The 26,233-nt window shown below is 44.4% G+C and overlaps 1 protein-coding gene and 1 pseudogene across 2 annotated transcripts in view; both read left to right on the forward strand.

Moving 5' to 3' along the window:
- On the forward strand, positions 1-11,162 carry LOC113424454 (uncharacterized; annotated as a pseudogene). The gene is made up of 2 exons (XR_015747057.1): positions 1-141; positions 5,183-11,162. The product of XR_015747057.1 is annotated as an uncharacterized LOC113424454 (transcript).
- LOC113424447 (uncharacterized) overlaps positions 50-26,233 on the forward strand; it is a 47,841-nt gene continuing 21,657 nt past the window's right edge. The window contains exons 1-2 of the mRNA XM_087958829.1: positions 50-141; positions 22,952-24,809. Coding sequence (XP_087814955.1) covers positions 23,010-24,809 — 1,800 coding nt within the window. The 5' untranslated portion in view covers positions 50-141; positions 22,952-23,009. The remainder of the gene's footprint in view (positions 142-22,951; positions 24,810-26,233) is intronic.

Genomic DNA, 26,233 nt, shown 5'->3' on the forward strand with positions numbered 1-26,233 from the left:
CTGGAGGAGGCGGAGCCCAAGGGGAACTCGAAGCCCCGCCCCCACCGCTGCCTTCTTCCGAGCTGTTTTCTTTCGCGTCGACCAGCGAGTCTTTTCCGGTCTCTCGACGGTGGATCCTTTCCAAGGCGGCTTCTCGGGCAAGTAGGGCTCCGTCTCCTCCAGCTAGGAGATCCCCCCCTCGCTGGATCGCCTCTTCCCTCCGTGAGTCCCGCTTCGCCCGGGCGAGGATCGGCGCTGGATCCCTCGGGAGGGGCTTCTGGATCCCGCTCGGGGCAGGTGGGGCTGCTCTCCCTCCGCCCTCCAGCCAGGAGATCTTCTCCCCTCCCTGCCAGGAGGAAGGGAGCTGCAGCGGATCCCGCTCTTCGGCTTGCCGGCTTTTCCTCGGGGAGATCCGGCTCTGGCGTCGCCTGCAGGGAGCGGATCCCTCCCTTCCCTCCAGGGGGTGCAAAGGGGGCTCCCTCCCCGGGCTGGATCTGCCCCCTCTTCGCCCGGCCAAGGCTCCCCGGGTATATCCAGGAAGGACTTTTGGGTAAATTCCTGCCGAAGGTCTCTTTGAAGTCCGTTTGAAGAGAAAGTCTGCGAACATCAATAAAGGATGAGGAGGGGGACTGGAGGCTAAAGCGTATAAAGAACTGGAATTGCTGGAATTGGGTAGGTCCAGTTCAGGCCTCTCCAAACTTGGCAACTTTAAGACTTGTGGACTTCAACTCCCAGAATTCCTGAGCTAACATGACTGGAGGAAGAATTCTGGGAGTTGGAAGTCCACAAGTCTCAGCTGTCCACAGCTGTCAAGTTTGAAGGCCCCTGCCGTAGATCCACAGCAGAGAAGATCCTCTACCTCAGGGATCTCCAACCTTGGCAACGTTAAGACTTGTGGACTCCAACTCCCAGAATTCCTGAGCTAACATGACTGGAGGAGGAATTCTGGGAGTTGAAGTCCACGAGTCTTAAAGCTGTGGAGTTTGAAGGCCCCTGCCATAGATCCACCGCATAGAAGATCCTCTACCTCAGGGATCTCCAACCTTGGTTAAGACTTGTGGACTCCAACTCCCAGAATTCCTGAGCTAACATGACTGGAGGAGGAAGTCTGGGAGCTGAAGTCCACAAGTCTTAAAGCTGTCAAGTGGGAAGACCCCTGGTTTAGATTCATGTGTTTCAAGCATGGCCACCTTAAGACTTGTGGACTCCAACTCCCAGAATTCCTGAGAACATGACTGGAGGAAGAATTCTGGGAGTTGAAGTCCACAAGTCTTAAAGCTGTCAAGTGGGAAGACCCCTGGTTTAGATTCATGTGTTTCAAGCATGGCCACCTTAAGACTTCTGGACTCCAACTCCCAGAATTCCTGAGCTAACATGACTGGAGGAGGAAGTCTGGGAGTTGAAGTCCACAAATTTGGAGACCTCTGCTGTAAAGGAACCACAGGAAGCCATTCTAGTGTTGATCGGACAAACATCAATGATCTTAAATTATGTGAATTGGGAGACGGATGCCTTGAGTGTGACAGAGCAACAGGTTTGAAAAAGAAAATTGCTCTGGCCTCTCTGGAAATCACAACCATTTATTTCAATAAAATTTGCTGAAATTGCTTACATTCACAAATGAGAGGATGTGATAGTAACTTTAGTAACTATTTACTTTAGTAACTATTACACAGAGAATCGCCAGTGGTGGCTAACCTTTTGGGGCTCCTGTGCCTAAAATTGTGCATGCACTTGCACGCTCACGTTTGCGTGCCAGCACCCAAAAGGCAATGCGCGGTCCCCCTATGCCCCGTACATGTGCGCCCACAATCCCCACCCACCCCCTTTACCTGCGCTGCACCTCACAGCTGATTTTCAGCCGGATTGAGGCCTTTTTCGGCCTCCCAGAGGCTTGAGGAAGGCTTCTGCAGGCTTTGCAGGCTGAAAACTATCCCCGTTTCGTCACTTCCGGTATTTTCAGAAAAACAGGACGTGATGAAACGGGGCTACTTTTTGGCCTGCAAAGCCTACAGAAGCCTGCGGAAGCCTTCCTCAAGCCTGTGGGAGGCCGAAAAAGGCCTCAAACTGGCCGAAAATCAGCTGTGAGACGTGCACATGTGCAGTGAGGTAAGTTTGCCTGCAGCTCGCGTGCTGGCACAAATGGCTCTGTGTGTCACCTGTGGCACGCCATAGTGTGTCACCTGTGGCACGCCACCTGTGGCATGCCATAGGTTCGCCATCACGGGAATAGGCGTTTCCTTACTTATATAAGCAAATAAAATAGAAATGCTTGCTGAAATATTGTAGGTTGTCAGCCTTATGGGGGGGAATCCATCTTTTTTTTTAAAAAATTAATTCTTTATTAAACAAACACAAAGACGGAGAATTCTTACAATAAAAAAGTTGAACGTGGTGCAGTCTCCTTAACATCAATCATTGTCATTACTTCACTAAATCCAATAGTAATATTACATAATTCTCCTCTATACACTTTAAATAAAATACAGTATATACTTATAATCATTCCTTATTCTCATTGATCTTCCTCGTCTCTAGCCAACCATAAAATTTCTCCCATGTTTTATAATAATCTTCCTTATTTTTTAGTTCTTTTGTTAATTTATCAATTTCTGCGCACATTGTGATTTTCTTCAATATTTCCAATTCATTTGGGATGTCTTTATTTTTCCAGTTCTGTGCATATGCCAACCTTGCTGCAGTAATTACATGAATCATTAAATACAGAGTTTCTTTATCGTATTTCCCAGTGTTAATTCCCCACAGAAAGAACTCAGGCCTGTATTGTACAGTATTTTAATTCCACACATTTCTTCTATCCACTTATGTGGATTTTGCCAATATTTTTGGGCCTCCTTGCAACTCCACCATAAGTGATAGTAAGTTCCTCTTTCTTCATTACATTTCCAACATATAGGGGAAAATTTAGAGTTCATTTTTGCCAATTTTGATGGTAGTATATGCCATCTATAAAATAATTTATACAGATTTTCTTTAAAGGGTATCGCTAATGTCATTTTTTAAATTTCTATTCCATACTTTCTGCCAATCATCTAATTTTATGCTATGACCAAAGTTTTTCATCCATACCACCATCGTTTCTTTTACTTTTTCTTCTTCTAATTTAAATTCTAATAAAACTTGATATATTTTTTAAATCATCTTCTGGTTGGGGCGGGAACCCATCTTTGCTCAGATCTGATTAAATTACCGAGTGTAACTTAGAATTGGAGTCGGTTTGTCAAGCTGGGCAAGATCTAGGGATTGTGTAGGAGTTCACGTTAGCCAGCAGTGGCCTAAAGCACTGTGTCCATCAATACCTACATAGGATATACTGTCTCTATATATCAGGGATCTTCAAACGTGGCAACTTGGAGACTTGTGGACTTCAACTCCCAGAATTCCCCAGCCAGCATGGCTGGTTGAGGAATTCTGGGAGTTGGAGTCCACAAGTTTTAAAATTGCCGAGTTTGGAGACTTCTGCTATATATGGACCCACTTGACACATGTAAGTCAGGTGGGGTGGTCCTTGCAGTGGGTCTCAGCCCCCTCAACCGAGCAAAAGGAAAAGGCAGAAGTTGTCCCAGGTCAGACAGGCAAACAGGGAGTAACAGGGACTCTGTTGGCCATCATTCCCCTCTTGCTTATGAAAACGGATGGGGAAATCTCAAGTCTGCTCCCTAGGGAGGATAATGGCGTACTTTTTCAGCTGGAATGAAATTGAGGCTTTGGGTATCCCTCCAGCGCAAGGGGTCGCCAACCTTTTGGACCTCAGGGACCATCAAACTCATAATTTTAAATCCCAGGGACCACTAGCCGGTTCTGTGGGCGTGGCCTAATTTGTGGGTGTGGCTTGGTGGTCATGTGACTGGCTGGACATGGCTTGTATGTAAATATTATAAATATTATAAATATATTGATTTTTTTTATAAAAAAGAGCAACTTTTACCCAAAATCAGGCAAAGCAGGCAGGCAGATTGAGTTGCTCACAGAATCATTTGGTGATCTATCTATCTGCCATCAGCTAGTTGAGTCTGTCACCTAAAATTTGCTTGCCGTGACTCTACACTGAATAATAGAAACTTCAGTCCTAAGGGAGGTTCAGCTATGCTTAAAAGCAGAGCCAAAGATCTAAAGATTAGCTGGAAAACAAGAAATTCAACCATTCCCTGCTTCCTAGCTAATCTAAATCTCCCGGCACAGCAGAACAGCTGATGGTCGGAAAAAGGAAAAATAGCAACTTAGCAAGCAAGTTTGTCGGGTAAGGAATGAGCGGGTGGGGAGGATTCCTGTAGGCCATGTGGACAGCGCAGCCTTGTGTTTCTGTGCAGCCTGGATTAATTGCTTTGGGGAGGGTGCTCTAGGGGTAAGATTTCTCTGTGGCCCACCAAAATTTTCGCGTGGACCACAGACCACCGGTTGGCAACTGCTGCTCCAGGGACCATGTCTCCTTGCTATTGTTTGAGATATTTTCAGACTTGAAGAAGAATGAATCTTCATCTTTTCTTCAGTTGTGCCAAAAAGTGCTTTTTCAAGAGGCAATAGGGCTTTCTGGTTTTTCTTGGAAGATGTTTCGATTCTCATCCGAGAAGTTTCTTCAGCTCTGACTGGATGGTGGGGTGTGGAAGGCTTTAGATTCCTTGCAGACAGCTGGTCATTTGCGTTGCTTTAGAGAGTCGTTGAGGCCACTTGGAGGCATCCAAATGGTGTGGGAATATGAATGGATTTCCAGAGAAAAATTGCAGACTACAGGAACCATTTGCGCTTCAGTCTGAGATGCAAACAACACAGACTCATCTCCAACAGCCTGCGCCCGTGTTCAACAGTGAAGGGACGCAGGGTGGAAACATCCTGCAGAAAGCACAGCTCCACAACACAGTCCTTTTGGCAGTTCCAAGAAGGCTCCACACCTATTTGCACCATTCAGGTGACCCTGAGGACACAGACAAACCTCCAGGTGGCCTCAAGGGCTCTCAGAAGGGATACAAATGACCAGCTGTCTGCAAGGAATCTAAATCCTTCCATTATCCACTGTCTAGTCAGAGCTGAAGAAACTTCTTGAATGAGAAGCCAATTGTCTCCAAAGAAAAACCAGAAAGTCCACTTGTCTCTTGTCTCAAAAGCACCTTTGGGACAACCATGATCTGGATGACTGAGAATCTCCATAGATTTTTCTTCAGTTCTTTTTTCCTTCATTCGACAGGTGCCTGAGAAAACCCGTGTCCAAAGTTTTGCTTGCAAATTGTCTCTGGTTACAAAGCACACTGCAAGTGAGCAGCCTCCATGATGCCGGGGGGAAAACCCTTTGAACAAAATTCCCCTCAGAAGAAACAAGAGAGGTTTTCCACATGCTCTGAGTGCAGGAAAGCCTTTACTCATCGGTCTCTTCTTTTGATCCACCAGAAGCTGCACATGGGGAATGGATCACATCTCTGTTTGACATGCGGGAAATCCTTTCCTGGAATGTGGAGCTTTGCCAAACATCTCCGGAGCCACCCTGGAGTGAAGCCTTACAAATGCGGAGGGTGCGGGGAGCGTTTTGCTAAAGGCTCGGACCTTGGAGCCCATCAGCGAATCCACCAGGGAAGAAAGAGATCTCAGGAATGCTGGAAGTGGAGGAAAAGATTGTGGTTATGTCAGAAATCAGAGCTTCACACACGAGAGAAACATTACAAGTGCGGCCAATGCGAGAAGGCCTTCTCTCAGAAGTCGCAGCTTTGGCTCCACCAGAAAGTTCACCAGGAAATAAAGTCTTACAATGCGTGCAGGGGTGAAATTGCCCCGCGATCCTCTCTTCGGAGTCGCAAGAAAAAAAACCGACAGGAGAAAAATGAAGAGTGTCCAGAATGCGGGAAATGTTTTTGCACCAAGGCCTCCCTGATACGACATCAGAGAATCCACTCTGGCGACAGACCCTATCAATGCTCGGACTGTGAGAAAGAATTTGTGTATTTTTCGGACCTTTGCAGGCACCAGGAACGGCACAGAGGAAAGAAACACTATAAATGTGAGGAGTGTGGGAAAAGCTTTTCTTGCAAGTCCTATCTTCGTTCACACCAGGATGCCCACACAGGGGGGAAACCCTACAAGTGCACAGAGTGTGGGAAGTGCTTCCATGTAAAGGGAGGCCTGTGGCAACACCAGAAGATTCACTCCAGGGAGAAGCCCTTTCAGTGCATCGAGTGTGGAACATTTTTTCTTACCAAAGGAGGCCTCACACGTCACGGGCAAGTTCACAAAGGAAGAAAAGATCACAAATGTTTAGACTGTGGGGAAACATTTTCTTATTTGTCAACCCTGAGAAAACACAGCTTGATAAAGCACGTAGGAGTGACTTATCTGAAATGTTTGGAGTGCGGTAAATGTTTTTACAGGAAAACCCATCTTTTGCAACATCAGGCCACTCATACTGGAGAAAAACCTCATAAATGCTTGGCCTGTGGGAAGAATTTTGCTCTCAAAGATTACCTTAAAAAGCACGAGAGAGTTCACTCAGGAGAGAAACCTTACAAGTGTGGGAAATGTGGCAAGGCCTTTGCTCGCAGCTACGACCTCCGGGCCCACGAGCAGATTCACACAGGGATAAAACCTTATCAGTGCTTAGAGTGTGGAATGAGTTTCACTCATACTTCATCTCTTCGGAGTCATAAGAGAAGACACGACTCTCAGAAAAAGAAGAAGTGAACAGAATGTGGGAAATGCTTCGCTCAGACAGGAGGACTCCGTGCCCATCTGAGAATCCACACAGGGGAGAAGCCATATCTGTGTTGGGAGGGTGGAAAATGTTTTACTCAACAGGGAGAACTTTGGAAACATCAGGTGGTTCACTTGGGGGAGAAGTCCTGTAAATCAGGGGTCCCCAACCACCGGGCCCTGGACCGGTACCGGTCCGTGGAACATTTTCTACCGGGCCGCCGGTTTGCTGGGCGCCGCCATCTTGTTTTGATGAGAAAGTGCTTCCGGGTGAGCTTTTCCGGTTGGAAAGCGGTGTTTGGGTCCTGAAGGAATCCTCGCGCCTTAGTTTCATCGAAGGGGGCGGGGCGGCTTCGAACAAAACTAAGGCGCGAGGATTCTTTCAGCACCCAAGGCAAGGCGAGCCGAGCGACCGTCCCAAGCCGTCCCGAAGCCCATCAACAAAGGTACAAAGGAGGAGTTGAAGGTGGCGGGGAGAAGCGGGGGACGGCTGGCTGGCCGGTCGCTCGGCTCGCCTTGCCTTGTCATGCGTGCTAATGCCAGTACCGGGCCGCGGATCATTTTGTGATGCCGGTACCGGGCAGTGGCACAAAAAAGGTTGGGGGCCACTGCTGTAAATGCATCAAGTGTGGAATTGAGTTCCGTCAATGAACAGTCCGTAGAAGACACACAAAAGTTCACCTACAGCAGTGATGGCGAAACTTTTTCGGCACCGAGTGCCCAGATCAGAACACGTGAGCATATGCACAAGCTGGAGTGTCAGAAACCCGAAGACCAGCTGGTCGGTGCACGCATGTCTGTTTTGGGGCATTTTGGGTGGCCTTTTCAGACCGTTCTGAGGCCATTTTTGCCTTGAAAACGGTCCGAAAAGCGGCCTGTTTTGGGCGCGTTTTTTGGCTCATTTTCAGCCATTTTCTAGACCGTTTCAGGCCATTTCTTGAGCTGTTTCCAAAATTGGCCCAGAAAACAGCGGGATAACGGCCTGAAAGCAGTCTGGAAAACGGCCTGAAAATAGGCCAAAAAATGGCCTAGAAAACGGCCCGAAAAATTGTTTCTTGGCCATTTTTCAGGCCATTTTCGGGTGCTCTGGCGCCAGCAAAGACCAGTTGGCTGGCGCGCCAGAAACCAGAAGAGCAGCTGGCGATGCTGTGCGTGGCCATAGAGAGGGCTCTGCGTGCCACCTCTGGCATGTGCGCCATCATGGACCGAGAGGAAGAAATTATAAATCTTTAGACAAGTCACAATCCCCTCCTGCCCTTATTTCTACAGGTAGTCCTCGAGTTATGAGCACAACTGAGCCCAAAGTTTATGTTGCTAAGTGAAACGTTTGTTTAAGTGAGTTTTGCCCCATTTTATGACAATTCTTGCCACCGTTAAGTGAATCACCACAGTTGATAAGTTAGTAACATGGTTGTTAAGTGAACTGGCTTCCCTCATTGACGTTGCTTGTCGCAAAAAGGAGATCACATGACCACAGCACTTGTTCTGACCCAAACCTTGTTCCAAGTAAACAAGCACCGAACAGATAAAAGCAAAACCTTTTAATGCTTCTCTGCGAATTCCGTTAGTTCATGGTTAAAAGGCTACTGAAACTAATTGTCTCTGATAAGAACGAGCCTTGCCAAGGTTGTGCAAGGCTGCCAAGAAGATAAAGTTGCTAAGAAATATTCCAAACAAAAAGTCTTCAAACACAAACCAAGATAGTCCAAACTTCCACAAGGCTTGAAGTTCAAGAACTTGTTTGCTTCCTGCAAAGAACTCCGGTTTCTCAGCTGGCTTTTATCTCTTGAGGGAGGGGCCATTACCTTGTAGCCTTACTCCCGAGCCGCCCGTGCTGCTGCAGCTGCTCTTTCCTATGAGCAGCCCTGCGTGCAGGCGCACTGGGCACAGGCTCCTCTTCATCACTGCTGCCAGCCTCCACAATCGCTGAAGGCAGCACTCCACTCTCTGATGGTCCTGGCCCCATCCCTGCATCACACGCAGGCCCCTTCTTCGATTCCTCGCTCTCCGAGACCTCATCCGTCCGCACCTGCTGCCAGCAAGCCACAACAGCACATTGCGTCCATCATAAATATGAACCAGTTGCCAAGCATCTGGATTTTGATCACATGACTCTGGGGATGCTGCAATAATTGTGTGGAAAATTGCCATAAGTCACTTTTTTCAGTGTTGTTCTAACACCACTAAACGAACTGTTATAAGTTGAGGGCTACCTGTATTCTCACATTCACACATAGAAACACTCTCTCGGGAACGTGATCAGGAAAGTATTAGAATGTGCAGAAATGAATAGGTTAACGCTTGCAATCAAAGAGAAGGAACAAACTGAATATTATATGATATAAGAACTATTTTATCGATGGCTAGAGAATATGAAAGTTGGAAACAGAAGATGATTAGTGAAATATAGAAACTATGTTAATAGAATTAAATATGTTAAGATGAGGATTGTTATAATGATATTATGTACACCAGTATTAAGTAGTTAAGAGTAGAAAATTAATATGAATGTAATGAATAAGGTGGCACACTCTTAATTGTTAATGCACAAGATACCGTGTTTCTCATAAAATAAGGCTGGGTCTTTTTTTTTTTTTTTTTTTTTTTGAGCCGTGAAAAAATAGTTAGGATGTCTTTTCCCCCACCCCTTGCATCCTTGGGTGGACGGGTGGCAATGGCATGGATATTAGCCTCGGCGGGGCGCCCGCCGCTGTTGCTTCCTCTGGGAGCGTCCTCTTCTGTTTGGACTGCCGCTGTGTTTGGAGCTGCCGCTGTGGCGTTTGAAGTGTCGCCACTGCGTTTGGAGCTGCTGCCGCCACATTTGGAGCGTTGCCGCCGCGTTTTGAGCTGCCACCATTGTGTTTAGAGCTGCCGCAGCGGCGTTTCAAGCATTGCCACCACGTTTCGAGACGTCGTCGTCGTCACCGTGTTTTGTGCTCCAAACGCGGCAGCAGCTCCAAATTCCGCGGAGACGCTCCAAATGGAAGAGGATGCTCCAAGAGGAAACAGAGGTGGCGGGTGCCCCGCTGAGGCAGACATCCACACCAACACTGCCCGCCCGCTGACCAGGCCTGTAGGCAGCATCATACCCGGGTCTGCAGCAAAGGTACTTGGCGGGAGTAGGGAGCTCTCTGCGCTCCGCCATGATCGGCCATTAGGAGCGGCTGGTGGCAAGACATGGCTGCCCACGGGGCGCTCCTAACGGCAAGGATCCCCCCCCGCTCTTCCCCCCATTTTGCATGTTTTAAAATAGGCCTAAATTTGGGGGGAGGGGCTTAATTTCATTTTATGCCTAAAAAACATGGTGGGCCTTCCTATTGGGGGGGCGTATTGTTGGAGAAACACGGTAGTTGTACCCAGAAGACGTACCGGTCAATGGAAGATGAATTGTTTATATTAAAAATAAAAGAAAATATATTTTTTTTACGAAGAAAGACTCTCAAGAGTCTTGTCAAGGAGCCTGATCATCTCTCTTGGACTACTGCTATCTGTCCTACATGGGGCTCCCCTTGGACAACATGTCAGAAGCTACAGTGAGTGCAGAATGTGGGAAGCAGACAGGCGTTGGGGCCCCTAGAGTGGCCTGCTCTATGGATGCTGGTTTCCTTCCGAGGTTGGTTCTTACCTTTAAAACCCTTCATGGCATTGGTCCAGGCTATTTCAGGAACCACCCCATGCCATTGTGATTGGCCCACTTCCCCTTTGCCAGCAGAAAGGGCATGCTTAATGTTTGTAAGCCACTCAGATTTGCCTGTAGGCGTGATGGATAGCAAAAATAAAAAGAGATAAGGGAGGAAAGAGAAAAAAAGAAAGGGAAAGAGGAGAGAGAACGAAAGACAAGGGAGGTCGAAGAAAGGAAGGAAGGAAAGCTTTGTTGGCATAGAAAACAAACTTCGGTCTGTTGTATTTCTAGCAAAGAAATTTGAAGCAAGTGTAAATTATTCAGATGTTCAATAAGTCTAAGCAATAAAAAAGTGTAATTTATATATCAAATATATATAACCTTGATGGGGAATTATGTAAGGCATTGTGTAAGAATGTTAGCTGACAGGAAATAATCAAGGCTATACAAATCTTAGCATATTTCCAGTTAGGACATTAGTTGGCAGGTCAAAGGAAAATAGTTGGCAGGTCAAGAAACCAGTTGTCATGATAAAATTAATAATAGTAGGATGTTGCAACTTATCAGGGGGATTGAGTAACTGGATAGATTGTGAACCCAGAAAGGGGCAGTGACTGTTTTTGAAACTGTATATAAACCCCAATTATTCCTATGAGATATGTCTCCTGTGACTCTTACCCAGAAGAGAGCAGGAGTCCAGCCTTTGCAAACGCTTATTAAAGCTCCTTATTCTTGTTGAAGAGTCTCCTGTTAATTTCACCCTGAAAGGGTTAAATTTCACATTTATGTCTAACAAAGAAATTTGAAGCAAGTGTAAATTACTCAGAAGTTCAACAAGTTTAAGCAATAAAAAAGTGTAATTTTAAAATCCTGGCAGTCTTTGATATAGAACATTGTTATTTAATCCTTACATTATTGTGTCTTTGGTTGGATTTTCGTACTTGCTGAAGAGGAAAAGTGATTGCCCTTAATATACCTTAATATACCTATGTATGTATGTATGTATGTATACATATACATACATGCATACATACATACATACATTTTCCTAGATTTTCACGGGTACAGGTATGTAGGTCTAGGTGTGTTTGGGTCTTTTCCCATGTAAGATTAAGAGTATCTTGGCGACATTTCGGCGAGGTCCCACTCGCCATCCTCAGGCTGGTGCTTTTGGCTTCGTGCCAGTGCAAGCAGTGTGTGATCGGAGCTGCCGTCTCTCTATAAATTCTGGTGGTGGGGGTTGGTGTGCTGGGCTGGTTGGCTGCGCTGCTGCCTCTTGATTGGTTGATGGAGTTGATGTTGGTATAATGGGTTGTGTGATGGCCTTGTGAATTTTGTTGTGGCTATGAAAACCAACACCAGACCCAAAACAACACGGGACACCACCGCCAATCCCCCTCATCAGACCCAGGCCCAAGCCCATCCTATAAACGAAGGACAACCACCATCCAGAAAACAGACCATGGCTGCTTCGCCAGCTGTCGCGCTCCCCGACCCCAAAACCAAACAAGCTGACACATGCCAAGAACACAGACCCAGACCCCAAACTCGAAGCCAGACTAAAACCCAGAATGCTACATCACAGCCACCCGCTCAGGATATCACATCAGAAAACTCAGGAAATTACACCACAAGAACTCAAGAAGTTGCAACACAGCAAATGACCCAGGATATCACAGCACAAGACCAAGGATACCACAGCAATAAGTCTCACAAGGTCATCACACAACCCATTCCCTAAGCCGTTACTACACAGGAGGATAATGGAAAAGAGATCGAAACACAAACGACCCAGGAGATTACAACGCAGGACCCAGGATACCACAACAAAAGAACTTGCAAGCCTATCACACAACCCATTACCCAAGCCATTAAAACACGAGAGGCTAATGGAAAAAAGATCACTACAAAACAAACGACCCAGGAGATTACAGCACAAGATCCAGGATATCTCCACAACAAAACTCACAAGGCCATCACACAGCCCATTATACCAACATCAACTCCATCAACCAATCAAGAGGCAGCAGTGCAGCCAACCAGCCCAGCAAACCAGCCCCCACCACCAGAATTTATAGAGAGATGGCAGCTCCGATCACACACTGCTTGCACTGGCACGAAGCCGAAAGCACCAGCCTGAGGATGGCGAGTGGGACCTCGCCGAAACGTCGCCAAGATACTCTTAATCTTACACGGGAAAAGACCCGAACGCACCTAGACCTACATACCTGTACCCGTGAAAATCTACGAAAATATATATATAAATTTCTAATCCTAACTTCCGTATTTATACCTTCAGTTGTGGGATAAGTAACTATTGTAAAGAGTTGAATTTATTTTAAAATATTTTCCTGGTAGATAAGGGCTTTCACAGCCAGTTTTAACCACTAAAAGTACACATATAGGCTGGGTGAAACCAAGCTCAATAGCAGTAACTGTGAGAGGGATCTTGGAGTCTTAGTGGACAACCAGCTAAATAGTAGCCAGCCGTGTGCAGCAGCAGCAGCCAAAAAGGCTAATGCAATCCTAAGTTGCATTAACAGAGGGATACAATCGAGTTCAAGTGAGATACTAATACCATTATGCCACTCTATAAAGCCTTAGTAAGATCACACCTAGAGTACTGCATCCAGTTTTGGTCAGCACATTATAAAAAAGATGTTGAGACTCTAGAAAAAGTACAGAGAAGAGCAACCAGGATGATTAGGGATGATAGCAGTCTTTCAATATTTGGGGGACTGCCACAGAGAGGAGGAAGGGGTCAAGCTATTTTCTAAGGCACCCGAAGGCCAGACAAGGAATAATGGATGGAAACTGAACAAGGAGAGATTTAACCTGGAAATAAGGGGAAACTTTCTGACGGTGAGAACAATCAACCAATGGAACAGCTTGTCCTTGGAGGTTGTGGGAGCGCCATCACTTGAGACTTTCAAGAAGAGATTGGACTCCCATTTGTCAGAAATGGTGTACGGTCTCCGGCTTGGGTGGGGGGGGGGTTGGACTAGATGACCTACAAGGTCCCTTCCAACTCTGATTATCTGTTATAACATCTCTGTGGACAAGAGGTACATAAAAGAAGATGAAGGGTGGGGGGACTCAGTTTAAATCTTTAAGGTTGACTAGTTTAAGCCATAGAGGTTGTGAATGAGATTTTTGTGATTGAAGTTAGATCTTTTCTGCAGGTTTCCTCCTTTACCAGAGGCTCACCAGTTTCCCTCTGACCCTCCAATTCAGAGCTCAGCTGGGCCATGATTTCCAAATTCTCTAGAAGGGAAGGCCCTGGGAGAAAGTCCCTACAGGCAAAAGCTTTTGCCTTTGTTCTTGTTGAATTTGCACTTCTTCCATTTCTTCCACGCTAGCCGATTTCTTCCATCCGGGCAGCAGATTTAAGACCTTCCTTGAATTGCAATCCTATCCCCATTGTTTTCCATTATCAAGAAATAATCCTATTTTTTCTAACACCTCTTGCAGGACTTGTGTGTGTGTGTGTGTGTGTGTGTGTGTGTGTATGTACCCACATTACGTATCTGATATTAACACAGTTGAGAAAGTCCAGAAATATTTCACAAGAAGAGTTCTCCACTCCTCTACTCGTTGCAGAATACCTTATGCCACCAGACTTGAAATTCTAGAACTAGAAAACCTTGAATTATGCCGTCTTCGGTCTGACTTAAGCATGGTATATAAAATCATACATTGCAATGTCCTACCAGTCAATGAATACTTCAGCTTCAACCATAACAATACAAGAGCAAACAATAGATACAAACTCAAAGTAAACCGCACCAAACTTGATTGCAGGAAATATGACTTCAGCAATAGAGTGGTCAATGTCTGGAATACTCTACCTGACTCTGTGGTTTCTTTCCCAAACCCCAAAAACTTTAACCTTAGACTGTCTGCTATTGACCTCACCCCTTTCCTAAGAGGCCTGTAGGGGGCGTGCATAAACTCACCAACGTGCCTATCGTTCCTGTCCTATTGTTTTATTTATTTATTTATTTATTTTTATTTGTCAATTGCTTACAAGATAATAGGTATAAGTCAAAACATAGTTATGAATACATGGATACATATAAGAAAAAATATATATAAAAGAAACAATAGGACAGGGACGGTAGGCACGTTGGTGCGCTTTTTTTCTTATATTTTTCTTTTTTTCTTATATGTCTATATATATGTGTGTGTGTGTATATATAGTTTATTGGTCTTGGAGTTTATTGGTCTTGGAGAACTCCCAGACCAATAAACACAGACCAAGACTCCCAACCAATCAGGATGAAGAAAAAACCATTCTGGCACAGCAGTAGGCTAGCCCCAAATTCAAAACTGAAACAACTGTAAAAGTCTGACTCACAGACGAACACAGTACAGAAGCCTGATGATGGCAGATGAGATTCTGCCAAAACGTTGCTACAACTTTAAAAGCATAATTACAATGACGTGGGAAAATACCCGAACAAAGCTGAATACTATGTATGTATGTATGTATGTATGTATGTATGTATGTATGTATGTATGTATGTGTGTATGTGTGTATGTATGTATATTTCTTACATGTATCCATGTATTCATAACTATGTTTTTACTTATACCTATTATCTTGTAAGCAATTGACAAACCAAATAAAATAAATAAATAAAAAAATAAAAATGCATGTTTGGCGTATATACATACATATATATATATATGTTCAGCATTTTGCTACGCCGTTTGAAAGAAAAAAATAAAATAAAGCTGTGAAGAGGACCTGGGAAGCCCCAGCGCATCTAACACCTGACCCAGTTTGTTGCGCTGCGGTGCTGTAGGAAGTTCCCGCGCCCGCGAAAGGGAATCCCCGCTCGGACGTTCGGGGGCGGAGCCAATCTTCTTCCCTTCTGGCCAATCGGCACGGGAGGGAAAGGCCGCGCAAGAGCTCATTGCCGAGGGGCGTGGCTGCCTGGAGGAGGAGGAGCCCGAAGCCCCGCCCCCGCAGCTCCTGTCTTCCGCGCTGCTCTTCCACCTCGTCTCAGAGGATCTCCCTGGAAGATCGGCGCTGGATCCCTCGGAGGAGGCTTCTCGCTTCGGCCGGGGTAAGGCTTCATCATCCCCGCCACGGCTTGCATGCCTTTGCTCGGGGGGGGGGCGTTCAGCATCCGCGTTGCCTGCAGGGACCCACCACAGCCTCGCTTCCCTTCCCTCGAGAGGTGCAAAGGGTGGGGCTCCTGGAAGAAGCTTTGGGGAAGTTGCTCCCAGAAGGTCTCTTGGTGGTCCGGTCCGATCCAAAGGTGCTTCATTTTCCCCAAATGCAACTGGTGTTTCCGGGTTTTTTTTAAAAAAAACAGATTTAACAGCTCATCAGAGTTGGAAGGGACCTTGTAGGTCATCTAGTCCAACCCGCTCCCCGTCCAAGCGGGAGACCCTTCCCTCCTCCCACCCTTTGAAAACGTTTCGTTTCTCAGCTGTCAGAAGAATCCTCCGGGGTTCCAATTCGAGCCGGGGGTGCCTAAGAATAAAATAAAAAGGAGACCCAGACAGCTGGGAGGAAAGAAGAAATATTTATTCCTAAAAAGCAAAACAGTTTGCCTTTAGGGACAGGCTGTAGAGAAATGGGGTACAGTAGCAGGGTTTTTTTTAAAAAAAATAAGGAGACCTTGTCCGGGGTATCTACATGCTGATTCTAGGGTGACACACGTGTGTGTGTCTGTGTAGGATATGTTTATTCTTGTGAACATGCGAAGGTGCTTTTTCAAGAGGCAACTGGATTTTCTGTGTTTTCTTTGAAGACTTTAGCTGAGAGTTGAAGAAGCTTCTTGGATGAGAAGTGAAACTTCTTCAAAGAAAAAAAACAAAGACCAGTTGCCTATTGGAAAAAAAGAACCACCATGACCTGGGATGACTGAGAATCTCCATCGATATTTGTGAGCATGCAGTTCCTCTGGGAGACCTAATTTAATTGTTTTTGCAGACCTTATCTTTTGATATGTGGATTAGATTTCAGGACCTTATTTGGGGGATTGAGGAAGTTTGCTCATTTTTGTCAATTAACTAAAAGACAGGCCCTTCAAAGCAAGAGGGAACCAGAATATATTGTGACACTCATGTTTATATATTGTGACACTCATGTTTATATTCATTTATGCAGAGAAGCTGGCACTCTTTCAGTCTGTAGAGGTTCTCAGTCATCCAGTCATGGTGTCCCAAAGGTGCTTTGTTTTTTTTTTCAAGAGGCAACTGGACTTTTTTTCTTTTTTCTTTTGAAGATGTTTAGCTTCTCATCCAAGAAGCTACTTCAGCTCTGACTGGATGGTGGGGAATGGAAGGATTTATATTCCTTGTAGGCAGCTGGTCATTTGCATCCATTTAGCTGGTCATTAAGGCCATCTGGAGGTTTATCTGTGTCTTCAGGGCCACCTGAGTGGTGTTCCTGGTTCCTGTAGCCTGCAATTTTTATCTGGAAATCCGTTCAAAGGGTGTTCATCCCAAATAGTATATAGCTAAAAGTCTGTAGATATTCTCAGTCAATCAGGTCATGGTTGTCCCTAAGGTACTTTTTGGGGAGGCAACTGGACTTTTCTTGTTGTTGTTTTTTAAGTTTCACTTCTCATCCAAGAAGCTTCTTGGATGAGAAGTGAAACGTCTTCAAAGTGTAGGAAGTTAGCACCCGACCCTCTCCTAGAAAAATGAAATATCCTAGAAAATATTAAAAAGACAAGAATATTTCCCCTAAAAAAGAGAACTAGAAACTTAGAAGCAGAAGCTCACCCTCACCTTTGTTAATGGGCGGGCCATTAAGGTCTGGGTGAGAGTATTCTACATAACAAAGCCCTCTACCCACCTCACTACCTGGCCTGGAAAGATTGCATCAGCCAGAACTCAGGTGAACACCAGCTAACACCCCCGCCCCTGGGAGTCTCACAGCCAATTGGGATACATTTCTTGCACAGGAACAGGAAACTAAGGTAGGGCCCAATGGAGGTCATAAAACTAAGGGTCTCTCAGCATCTTGGCCCTTTTCCTTCTTTTCCTTCACCCAACATCTTGAAAGCATGTGATCGTCCTTTTCACTTTGGAGCTCCAAGCCATGTGGTCCTGTTCCACCATTAAACCATCTTTCCAAACAGCCTCCATGTTTACAGTGTCTTTTTCCCCACTTGGAACTGATACCCAGAAGGATATTTTCTTCTAACAAAAGAAAGAACAAGGAAGTCCAGTTGCCTCCTGAAAAAAGCATTTTGGGGACTGGCACTCTATAGATAAGATAAAGAAGCACAGAAATAGTCAACCTTGATGGTCTTCCAAGAACATTGGGTGGTGGCCTCAAAGACATTGGATGTTTCCTAGGGGACTTTCCATGGCTCTGAAGGCCAGCTGCACGTGTGGTGCCAACTACACGTATTATGTTGCCTCAAGGCTGTTAGAATTATTAGATGCCTGATCAAGAGTAATTCCAGTGTTTGGGGGGGGAATATAACACATTAAGTGAAAAGAAACTGGTTCAAGACAGAGCCTGAAGTTTCACCTGGTCAGGTAGGATCATCATGTTGTCATAAAAAAAAAATATCAATAGGAAACAGACAGCAACACAAACAAAAATTCTTACTTTAATATCAGAGGTTTATTGTTTCTAATAATTTGGAACATAAGAAATGAATAGATATAAAAGATATAATAGCAGTAATACATTTGCATTAATAAGCCATTGCAATGGGGTCCGATGACATACAGCAGGTTCTGCAAGGGCTGCCATAAATCAAAGGGCCCCAGCTGATCTCCAACCTTATCTTTTATACTTTTTCTTCTAACCACATACACACTTCGCAATTTCACTAACTGTCACTTTCCTTAAACACCTGCGTACATTTCTTTCAGTTCCTCATTTCCAACAGTTTCATTCTTCCTGTTTTAAACTTATCGTCCAAGTGCATACTTTGCAAAAATATGTTTTCACAATTAGCAACGGCTCAGCAAGATTACAAATAGTTCTGGTCTATTTTGAAACCATCCTAGCTGAAAATGTTGGTTCATGCCTCTTTCTTTGGGGGCCTGCTATCACCCATAGGAATTATTTTTATTTTTTTTTAAACAAGTTTTATTAATTTTTTTCAAAACACACAAGTCGTCATTATCCATTACATATTTAAACCTTCTTCCATTATAAATTTAACAAGTCAGATAAACTATAATTCTGTTTTAAACCATTTCCATATAAACATACAAAAACCTCTTATCCATTTTCTCTTTCTTTCTCTTTACTCTTATTCCATTTTATTATTATTATTTCATCTATTTCTTTCTGACTTAGTTACCATTATTCTCATTCTATATTTCTGCAAGGTTTCATTAATTCTCCCCCAAAAAAACATATATACACAACACACAAAACATAAAAAAGATCTTTTTGGAAAGTAACTTGGACCCAGGTATTTCTTTCTTCATGGACTTCAACTGTATTCATACTCATCTTACATATCATTACTTATTTTATTTACCATTCTAAATCTTCTATATTAACTTCTCCCCATATTTCACTCTTTTTAATTCTATCTTAATTAATCATCTTAATTTGAGTCATTATATTTGTATCTTTTGTCCATTCTTTATTGTACCTTTGTCTCATTCCTTATAAAAAAAAAAGAAATTTCTCCTGAAATCACTAATCAGAGTATGATGCCTTTCTATCTCCCGACTAAATTAATCAAATTAATCTTTAGAATACCCAATCCGATTTTGCTTGGTACATTCTAACTGAATAATACATCCAAAATAATTAAATACATAGTTAAACAATAGATCTAAATATTAAAAACAAATACTATAATGAAAATTTTATAATAACATCAATCCCATAATCTTATTAAACTCTTTAATTAAAGCTCAATATTCTAAATCTCCCCTCATATTATATTTTAAAACCAATCATTATTAACATTTCAACATTTTAATCTCTTATCAACTCTTAAGCCATTTAAGTTTTCTATTTCTAATACAATACTACCATATCATCTTATGTACCTTGCAAAATCTCTTTGAAGAAATTATACTTATCCTTTATCCCTAAAAAAATTCCTTTTTCCCATTTAATTTCAAAACTTTGTAGCTTTTCTCCACCTTTTCCCTTTCTTTCTTCTCCCAACAAACCTTTCTACCCCCCTTCTTCTAGCCTCTGCCTTACTGGCTTCCCTTCTCTGTCGTATTCCTCTTCCCTTTTGTTTACCATCCTTATATTGATTTTGCACCTTGTTTTTCCCTTTCTTAAATGTTTTTTAAATCTTAAGTCCTTTATTTCTCTTCTCTTCCCTCTTCCTTCCCTCTTGGTCGAGTTCTGAGATTTATTAAAGATGGTTTCCTCTCCTTCTTCTTCTTCTGCTGTCTTCATCTGCTGCAATGTTTGTTGATAGTTAATAAGTGCCATTTCTAAAAAAAGGAAGGCTTCTTTCAAACCAGCTTTACCATTTTTTTTTGCTTGCTCATAATCTTTTCTCAGTTCCTCAATAGAAGGAGCCATTATAAATCTTTTCTTTTCTTTTCTCTTACAACAGTCAGAATATTCCAAAGGAAAAATAAGACAATCCCAAAGTTATCAGTCAGTCCAAACCAAGACAGAGTTCCCACTCTCTCCTCCTAGGGTAGTATCAATCAGAGAAAAAGAAAGTCCAAATCTGTTTCTTAAAATCTTATTGCAATATATTTTAGTCTTTCAATCCTTAAGGCATCTCCTCCAACAAAGTCTTAGCATACAAATATTTTTTTTAGTCCTCTCTTTTCCCACTCATCGCTTAAAGCCAGTTTTCACCTAAAAAAAATAGATTTCTTAATATTCACTTTTTATTCCGTAGAAAAAGAGGGTAAGCTATCCTTTCAGCACCATTAAACTGCCGCTTTTTCCTCTTCTCGAAGGTATCATTCAGAAAGTCATACTTTTCAGGAATTTTGTTAAATATGTCTTAGAGTCCTAGGAGCCAAGAAAAACTTTCTCCTTTCAAGCACTTTCTCCACTTCCTCCTGCGCATTCTTACCCGGCTGCCAGCTTCTTTGTGGCGGCCATTACGGACCGCCGCTGCACCGTCCTGGGAAAAGGGGTTCTGCCGGCCGGGAGGGGGTCTGCAAAACCCCAAACCCTTCTCCGGATCCCCCTACCTTCAGCTGCCCCTGCAGGGTGCTAGCTCCGTACCCGTCTGGGTCGGAGCCCCAAAAACGGCTAGCGCGGCAGGGATCGCGCAGCCGCAAAATCCCTGCCGCTCGCGAAGCCGACAAACCGGAAGTGTCCACCCATAGGAATTATTGAATTTAATAGAAGATCAAGAAGCTATATCCTTGATTCTCACAATGTTTTGGACAAAGGATACCATCAGTCTCCCCTTCAGGAAATGGGGTGTGGGTGTGGCTCAGTTGACCCCCAACATGAATCTTTGCAGATCTTGATGATTTACATCCTCCCTGTGTTAAGCAGGGATCAGCTGTGGCTCGGTGAAAACAAAACCATGTCTTTTAATATTCTAATGGCTGTTGCTAGATCCCTATGGGGTCATGTAAGGGTCATGGCTGGCTTTACAGGCAAAAGGGAAAATGCAAATCTGAGATGCTTATCTGAGCTAATCTTGTCAGCTCTGGCTTGCTGAATTGTGTTGCTTATTCCTTTGCTCTTTGCTGATGAATAGACTGGCTGAATGGATACAAGATCTCCATTCTTAAAAACCAGCCTTTTTAAGCTTCTGCTTGAGGCTGTTTTCCTATGGCAAGGTTAGTTTCTTGTCTTTGTTAAAAAATTTCTCTATTTCTCCTTTGGAGGAAAATATTGTATCCTTCCTCTTTTAATATTAAGAATAAATAATATTTTAATTGGGGGAGGGGGCTTCCTACAAAGCCATTCGAGGTGGAGCCCATGATAGTCTGTGGTGCCCCAAAGAACAATGTCCATGAAAATACCTACATAAGATACACTGTCCACATTGTAGGACCTATGACTCCTCACGTGGCCAGCTCATCACAGCCAACTTGCCGTGGGAGAAGTCACGGTGGGACAAGAGTTACACCAATATCAAAGAAATGGTGGAATAGAATCATTAAAGAAAGGCTGAAAAAGGAGGGACAGAAGGAAATCTGAATGGCAAACATTAAAATATTTTATTTGAGGGTGCAAGTTTGTCCTCTGAGCTTGTGGGTTGGGTTCCAAATGTTACCAGGCTGGGTAATACCTTCAGCTGAGTTTAGGGGATATCAGTGTTGGTCTTTATTTATAAGGGCTTGTAATAATAATATTTATTTATTTATTTTAAATAATTACATTGAATTGTTAAATTGTCCTGCAGTCTGGGGGCCATTGTCAGGCTTCCAAGTAATAAATCCATTGCAAGCAAGACTCCGAGGCAATTGAATTCCTCAAAGGTTACTTTCGATTGGAAATATCATATTGGGACATAGCTGGTGAAAACCGACTCTGAAAACTCCTGCGGTTTTTGCCATATTAAAAGTAAAAGATTTCCCATTTTCTCAAAACAATCAATCACATGGGTCCAATAATTGTGTTGTCTGAATCTGGATGGCATCACTCCGCCTCCTTCCGACCAGGTGTGAGAAATGTCCTTGGTTCCCAAGAGAAAGTATTTTGTTTTGGCTACAAAAACCCCTCTATCTCAAATCCCCCCCTCCCTGACCCTCAGCTCCAGTGTGGCAACACTGAAGCGGAAAAAAAAATGGCTTCGGCCAGGTCAGCTTCAGGATTGACAGTCATTTGGCCATGGCTCGTTGCCCCGCGGTGAATTGACCGTGGTTGTGTTGCTTGCGGCGAGTTGTCCCATTCCGTCTACATGTATGGACCCATCCAGGGGTGGGCTGCTGGGGGTTCGCAGGGGTTCGGGGAGAGCCCCTAGCTAAGATTCTGTGTGGTTTGGAGAATCCCCAAATCCAACTCCTGGCTGGCTCCGCCCACCCCTCCCCAGGAGTCCCCACATGGCCCATTTTGGATGCAGATAAGTGCAGGGCGTGCCCGGAGGCTCAGAGAGGGCAAAAAAACGGGCCTCCTGGAAGTTTGGGAAGACCAGAAATGGACCCCTTTCCAGCTTCCAGAGAACCTCCGGAGGCCATTTTCACCCTTCCGGAGTGTCATGCCCCTGGTCGAGACTGACTCTGAGGGAGAGGAGGAACAGCCGGCAGAGAGCGGAAGTGTGGCTCCAGAGGTTGTGGAGGAGGCTGGGGAAGGGCAGAGGCCGGCTGAGCAGTCAGAGGAGGACCCAGGCCCATCCCCTATCCATCCTAGGGCATGCAGGGAGAAGAGGATCAGGGTAAAACGTCGTCTACTCGGGAGGAGAGGGCCATGATCCTCTTCATGGGTTGCAGGCGTGAGGTCTTCATAAAAGGTTGGGCCTGCGTGCCAACAGACGCTGGAGACAAATTAGTGTTTTATTTCTAAAAAAGGTGTATCTTGGTTGGCGTTCTTCCAATGGACTGTCCCTGGTTATCTTCCTGAAGTTGGCAATTATCTATCCTGGTCTGTCAAGGAACTGTATTCAATGCGGTTTGTTTTCGGTTTTTGCTTCGTTATCGGCTCTTTGAATGTGAAATTGTGTTTCTTGCCCCCAGAGCTCATGTAAGGGGTCTTCTATCTATCCTTTGGGCTATTCTGAGAGTTGAAGGAGATCAAATATAGGTCCTCACTACTTTTTCTTTTTTCCTCAGGTGCGGCCTGGAAAAAACAGCAAAGTCTCTGGTTACAAAGAACTGCAAGTGAGCAACTATGGAAACTATGCTAGAGGAAAACTGCTTCAACCGAAGGAACCAGGAAGGATTGTCTACATGCTCCGAGTGCGGGAAATCCTTTGCTCACCGGTCCCTCCTTTTGATCCACCGGAAGCTGCACACGGGGAGTGGATCCCACCTGTGTTTTCTTTGTGGAAGCTCCTTTCCTGGAGTCTGGAGCTTTGCCAAACATCTCCGGAGCCACCCTGGAGTGAAGCCTTACAAATGCGGAGGGTGCGGGGAGCGTTTTGCTAAAGGCTCGGACCTTGGAGCCCATCAGCGAATCCACCAGGGAAGAAAGAGATCTCAGGAATGCCGGAAGTGGAGGAAAAGATTGTGGTTATGTCAGAAATCAGAGCTTCACACACGAGAGAAACATTACAAGTGCGGCCAATGCGAGAAGACCTTCCCTCAGAAGTCGCAGCTTTGGCTCCACCAGAAAGTTCACCAGGAAATAAAGTCTTACAATGCGTGTGGGGGTGAAATTGCCCCGCGATCCTCTCTTCGGAGTCACAAGAAAAGAAACCGAAGGGAGAAAAATGAAGAGTGTCCAGAATGCGGGAAATGTTTTTGCACCAAGGCCTCCCTGATACGACATCAGAGAATCCACTCTGGCAACAGACCCTATCAATGCTCGGACTGTGAGAAAGAATTTGTGTATTTTTCGGACTTTTGCAAGCACCAGGAACGGCACAGAGGAAAGAAACACTATAAATGTGAGGAGTGTGGGGAAAGCTTTTCTGGCAAGTCCTATCTTCGTTCACACCAGGATGGCCACACAGGGGGGAAACCCTACAAGTGCACAGAGTGTGGGAAGTGCTTCCTTGTAAAGGGAAGCCTGTGTCAACATCAGAAGATTCACTCGGGGGAGAAGCCCTTTCAGTGCATCGAGTGTGGAATGTTTTTTCACACCAAAGGAGGCCTCACACGTCACGGGAAAGTTCACAAAGTAGAAAAAGATTACAAATGTTTAGACTGCGGAAGAACATTCGCTTATTCGTCATCCCTTAGAAATCACTACAACATAATGCATCTCGGAGTGACGCCCCATAAGTGCTCCAAGTGCGGGAAATGTTTTAGCAGAAAAGCAAATCTTTTGAGGCATCAGCATATTCATACCGGAGAAAAACCTTATCGGTGTCACGAATGTGGGAAATCTTTTACTCACAAAGAATATCTCAGGAATCACGAGAAATTTCACACAGGGGAGAAACCTTACAAGTGCGGGGAATGTGGGAAAGGCTTTACCCGCAGTTCAGACCTTCGGGTACACGAGAAGATTCACACAGGAAGAGGTTCTTATCAATGCCCCGAGTGTGGGAAAAGTTTCAGTTGGCGTTCATCTCTTCGGAGGCATAAGAAAGCGCATAAAAGTCAGGAAAAGTGCCCGGAATGTGGGAAATGTTTTTCCCAGAAATCACATTTGTTGCGACATCAGAAAGTTCACATTGGGGACGGTCCCTATGAATGCCTGGTATGTGCAAAACGATTTGTGGATTCTGCTGAACTTCAGGGACACCAGAAGGGGCACAGAGGAGAGAAGCCCTATAAATGTGGGGACTACGGGAAAAGTTTTTATCAAAATTCAGAAGTTGGTGTACATCAGAGCATCCACACAGGGGAGAAGCCCTGTAAATGTGGGGAGTGTGAGAAATGTTTTGCTCAGAGGACGGAACATCAGAGAATTCACTCGGCGGAGAAGCCCCATCGGTGCATCGAGTGTGGAACATTTTTCCGTCGTGAATCAGCCCTTAGAAGTCACATGAAAATTCACACAGAGAAAGTAATTATTTTAGATTGATAACTGTACATGTCTTCAGCGCAACTTCTACCTGCTTCCATTTGTACTCTCACATTCACACATGGGCGTACCCTCAAGAGAGCCTTGCCAAGAAGAGATGAAGGAAACCCAGTTTAATCACCTTAGGTAAAGGAGTTCGTGAACTCTTGTGATTTCAGGATTTCAGGACAACTAAACGGAGAGGTCCTCTTGGATATATATTTACTTCCTGGCCCATCCTAGAGCTCCTGGTGGTCTCCCATCCAGCACTCATGAGCTTATTGAATATTCAATAAGCTAATTGAATATTGAATGGAGGTAAAAGGGGATGAGAGAATTGCTGGGGTGAGGATGAAAAAAGAAAAACATCAACTATTTAAGCAATGGCAGAAAGATATAATAAAGGGCCTTCTCTTTAGATCTACGACACTTTTGGCTTTGAATTGAGTGGGTGGGTTCTGGTGACGGGGAATTCTTCTTTGAATTGGGGGCGGGGTTGTTCCTGTGCCTCTTAAGGAGGCCTTTCTGCCCCCTCCTCAAGAAAGCCATTGTTGCGTCCTCAGACACTGCAGAATTTTCATCCAGTATCCAACCAAAGGTGTTAGAGATGATGGTTGGGTGACACCTTCAGAGGGCCTTAGACAAGACAGATTATCTGGATCCTTTACAGCAGGGGCCTTCAAACTTGACAGCTTTAAAACTTGTGGACTTCAACTCCCAGAATTCCTCCTCCAGTCATGTTAGCTCAAGGAATTCTGGGAGTTGGAAGTCCACAAGTCTTAAACTTGCCAAGTTTGCTTTACAGTCTGGATTGAGATCTGGAAATGGCATTGTTCTTGCTTTTGGGTAATCTTTGCCATGGGTGGGAAGTGGGTTACACATCCATCCTTGTCCTATTGAAGCTGTATGGAAAAGTACCAGAAAAGTATTAATATGATTAGCAGAAGTTGTTTAGCTTGTATTGCAAATATGACAGTTAGCAGAAGTTGCTTAATCTTTTATGTTGCAAACGTTGGGACAATACAGAAAATTTGATGAATAAGAATGTAAACATCATAACCTATGAACTAGATATTTTCTGTAACAAACCATATGGCAGGGGTGGCTATGGAAAATAACAAGATGGTGTAAGATAATAACGTATATGGTGAATTGTGCAAGATGACTAATTAGAACTACTACTCCTTTTCTCTGATACATACGTTATGATATAGCTAGATAAGAGAAACACCCTGGGCGAAGCTAGGGCTGTGTGCTGAATAAAAGTCACATCTCGGGAATAGCCAGGGGTTCAGAAGTTGTCATGTTAATGCTCTGAACCTTTGCGCAAATAAACCTGTGTTCTACCACCCTTCGTGGTCTTGTGTCGTGAATTGGAAGCAGGATCTGCTGCAACAGTATTTCAGCGTTTCTCTCAAACTTAATTACTTTAAGATGAGCGG

This window comes from Notechis scutatus, chromosome 2 (genome assembly GCF_049901735.1).
Source record: "Notechis scutatus isolate UNSWTSFEM ecotype Mainland chromosome 2, rNotScu1.2, whole genome shotgun sequence".
Lineage (NCBI taxonomy): Eukaryota > Metazoa > Chordata > Lepidosauria > Squamata > Elapidae > Notechis > Notechis scutatus.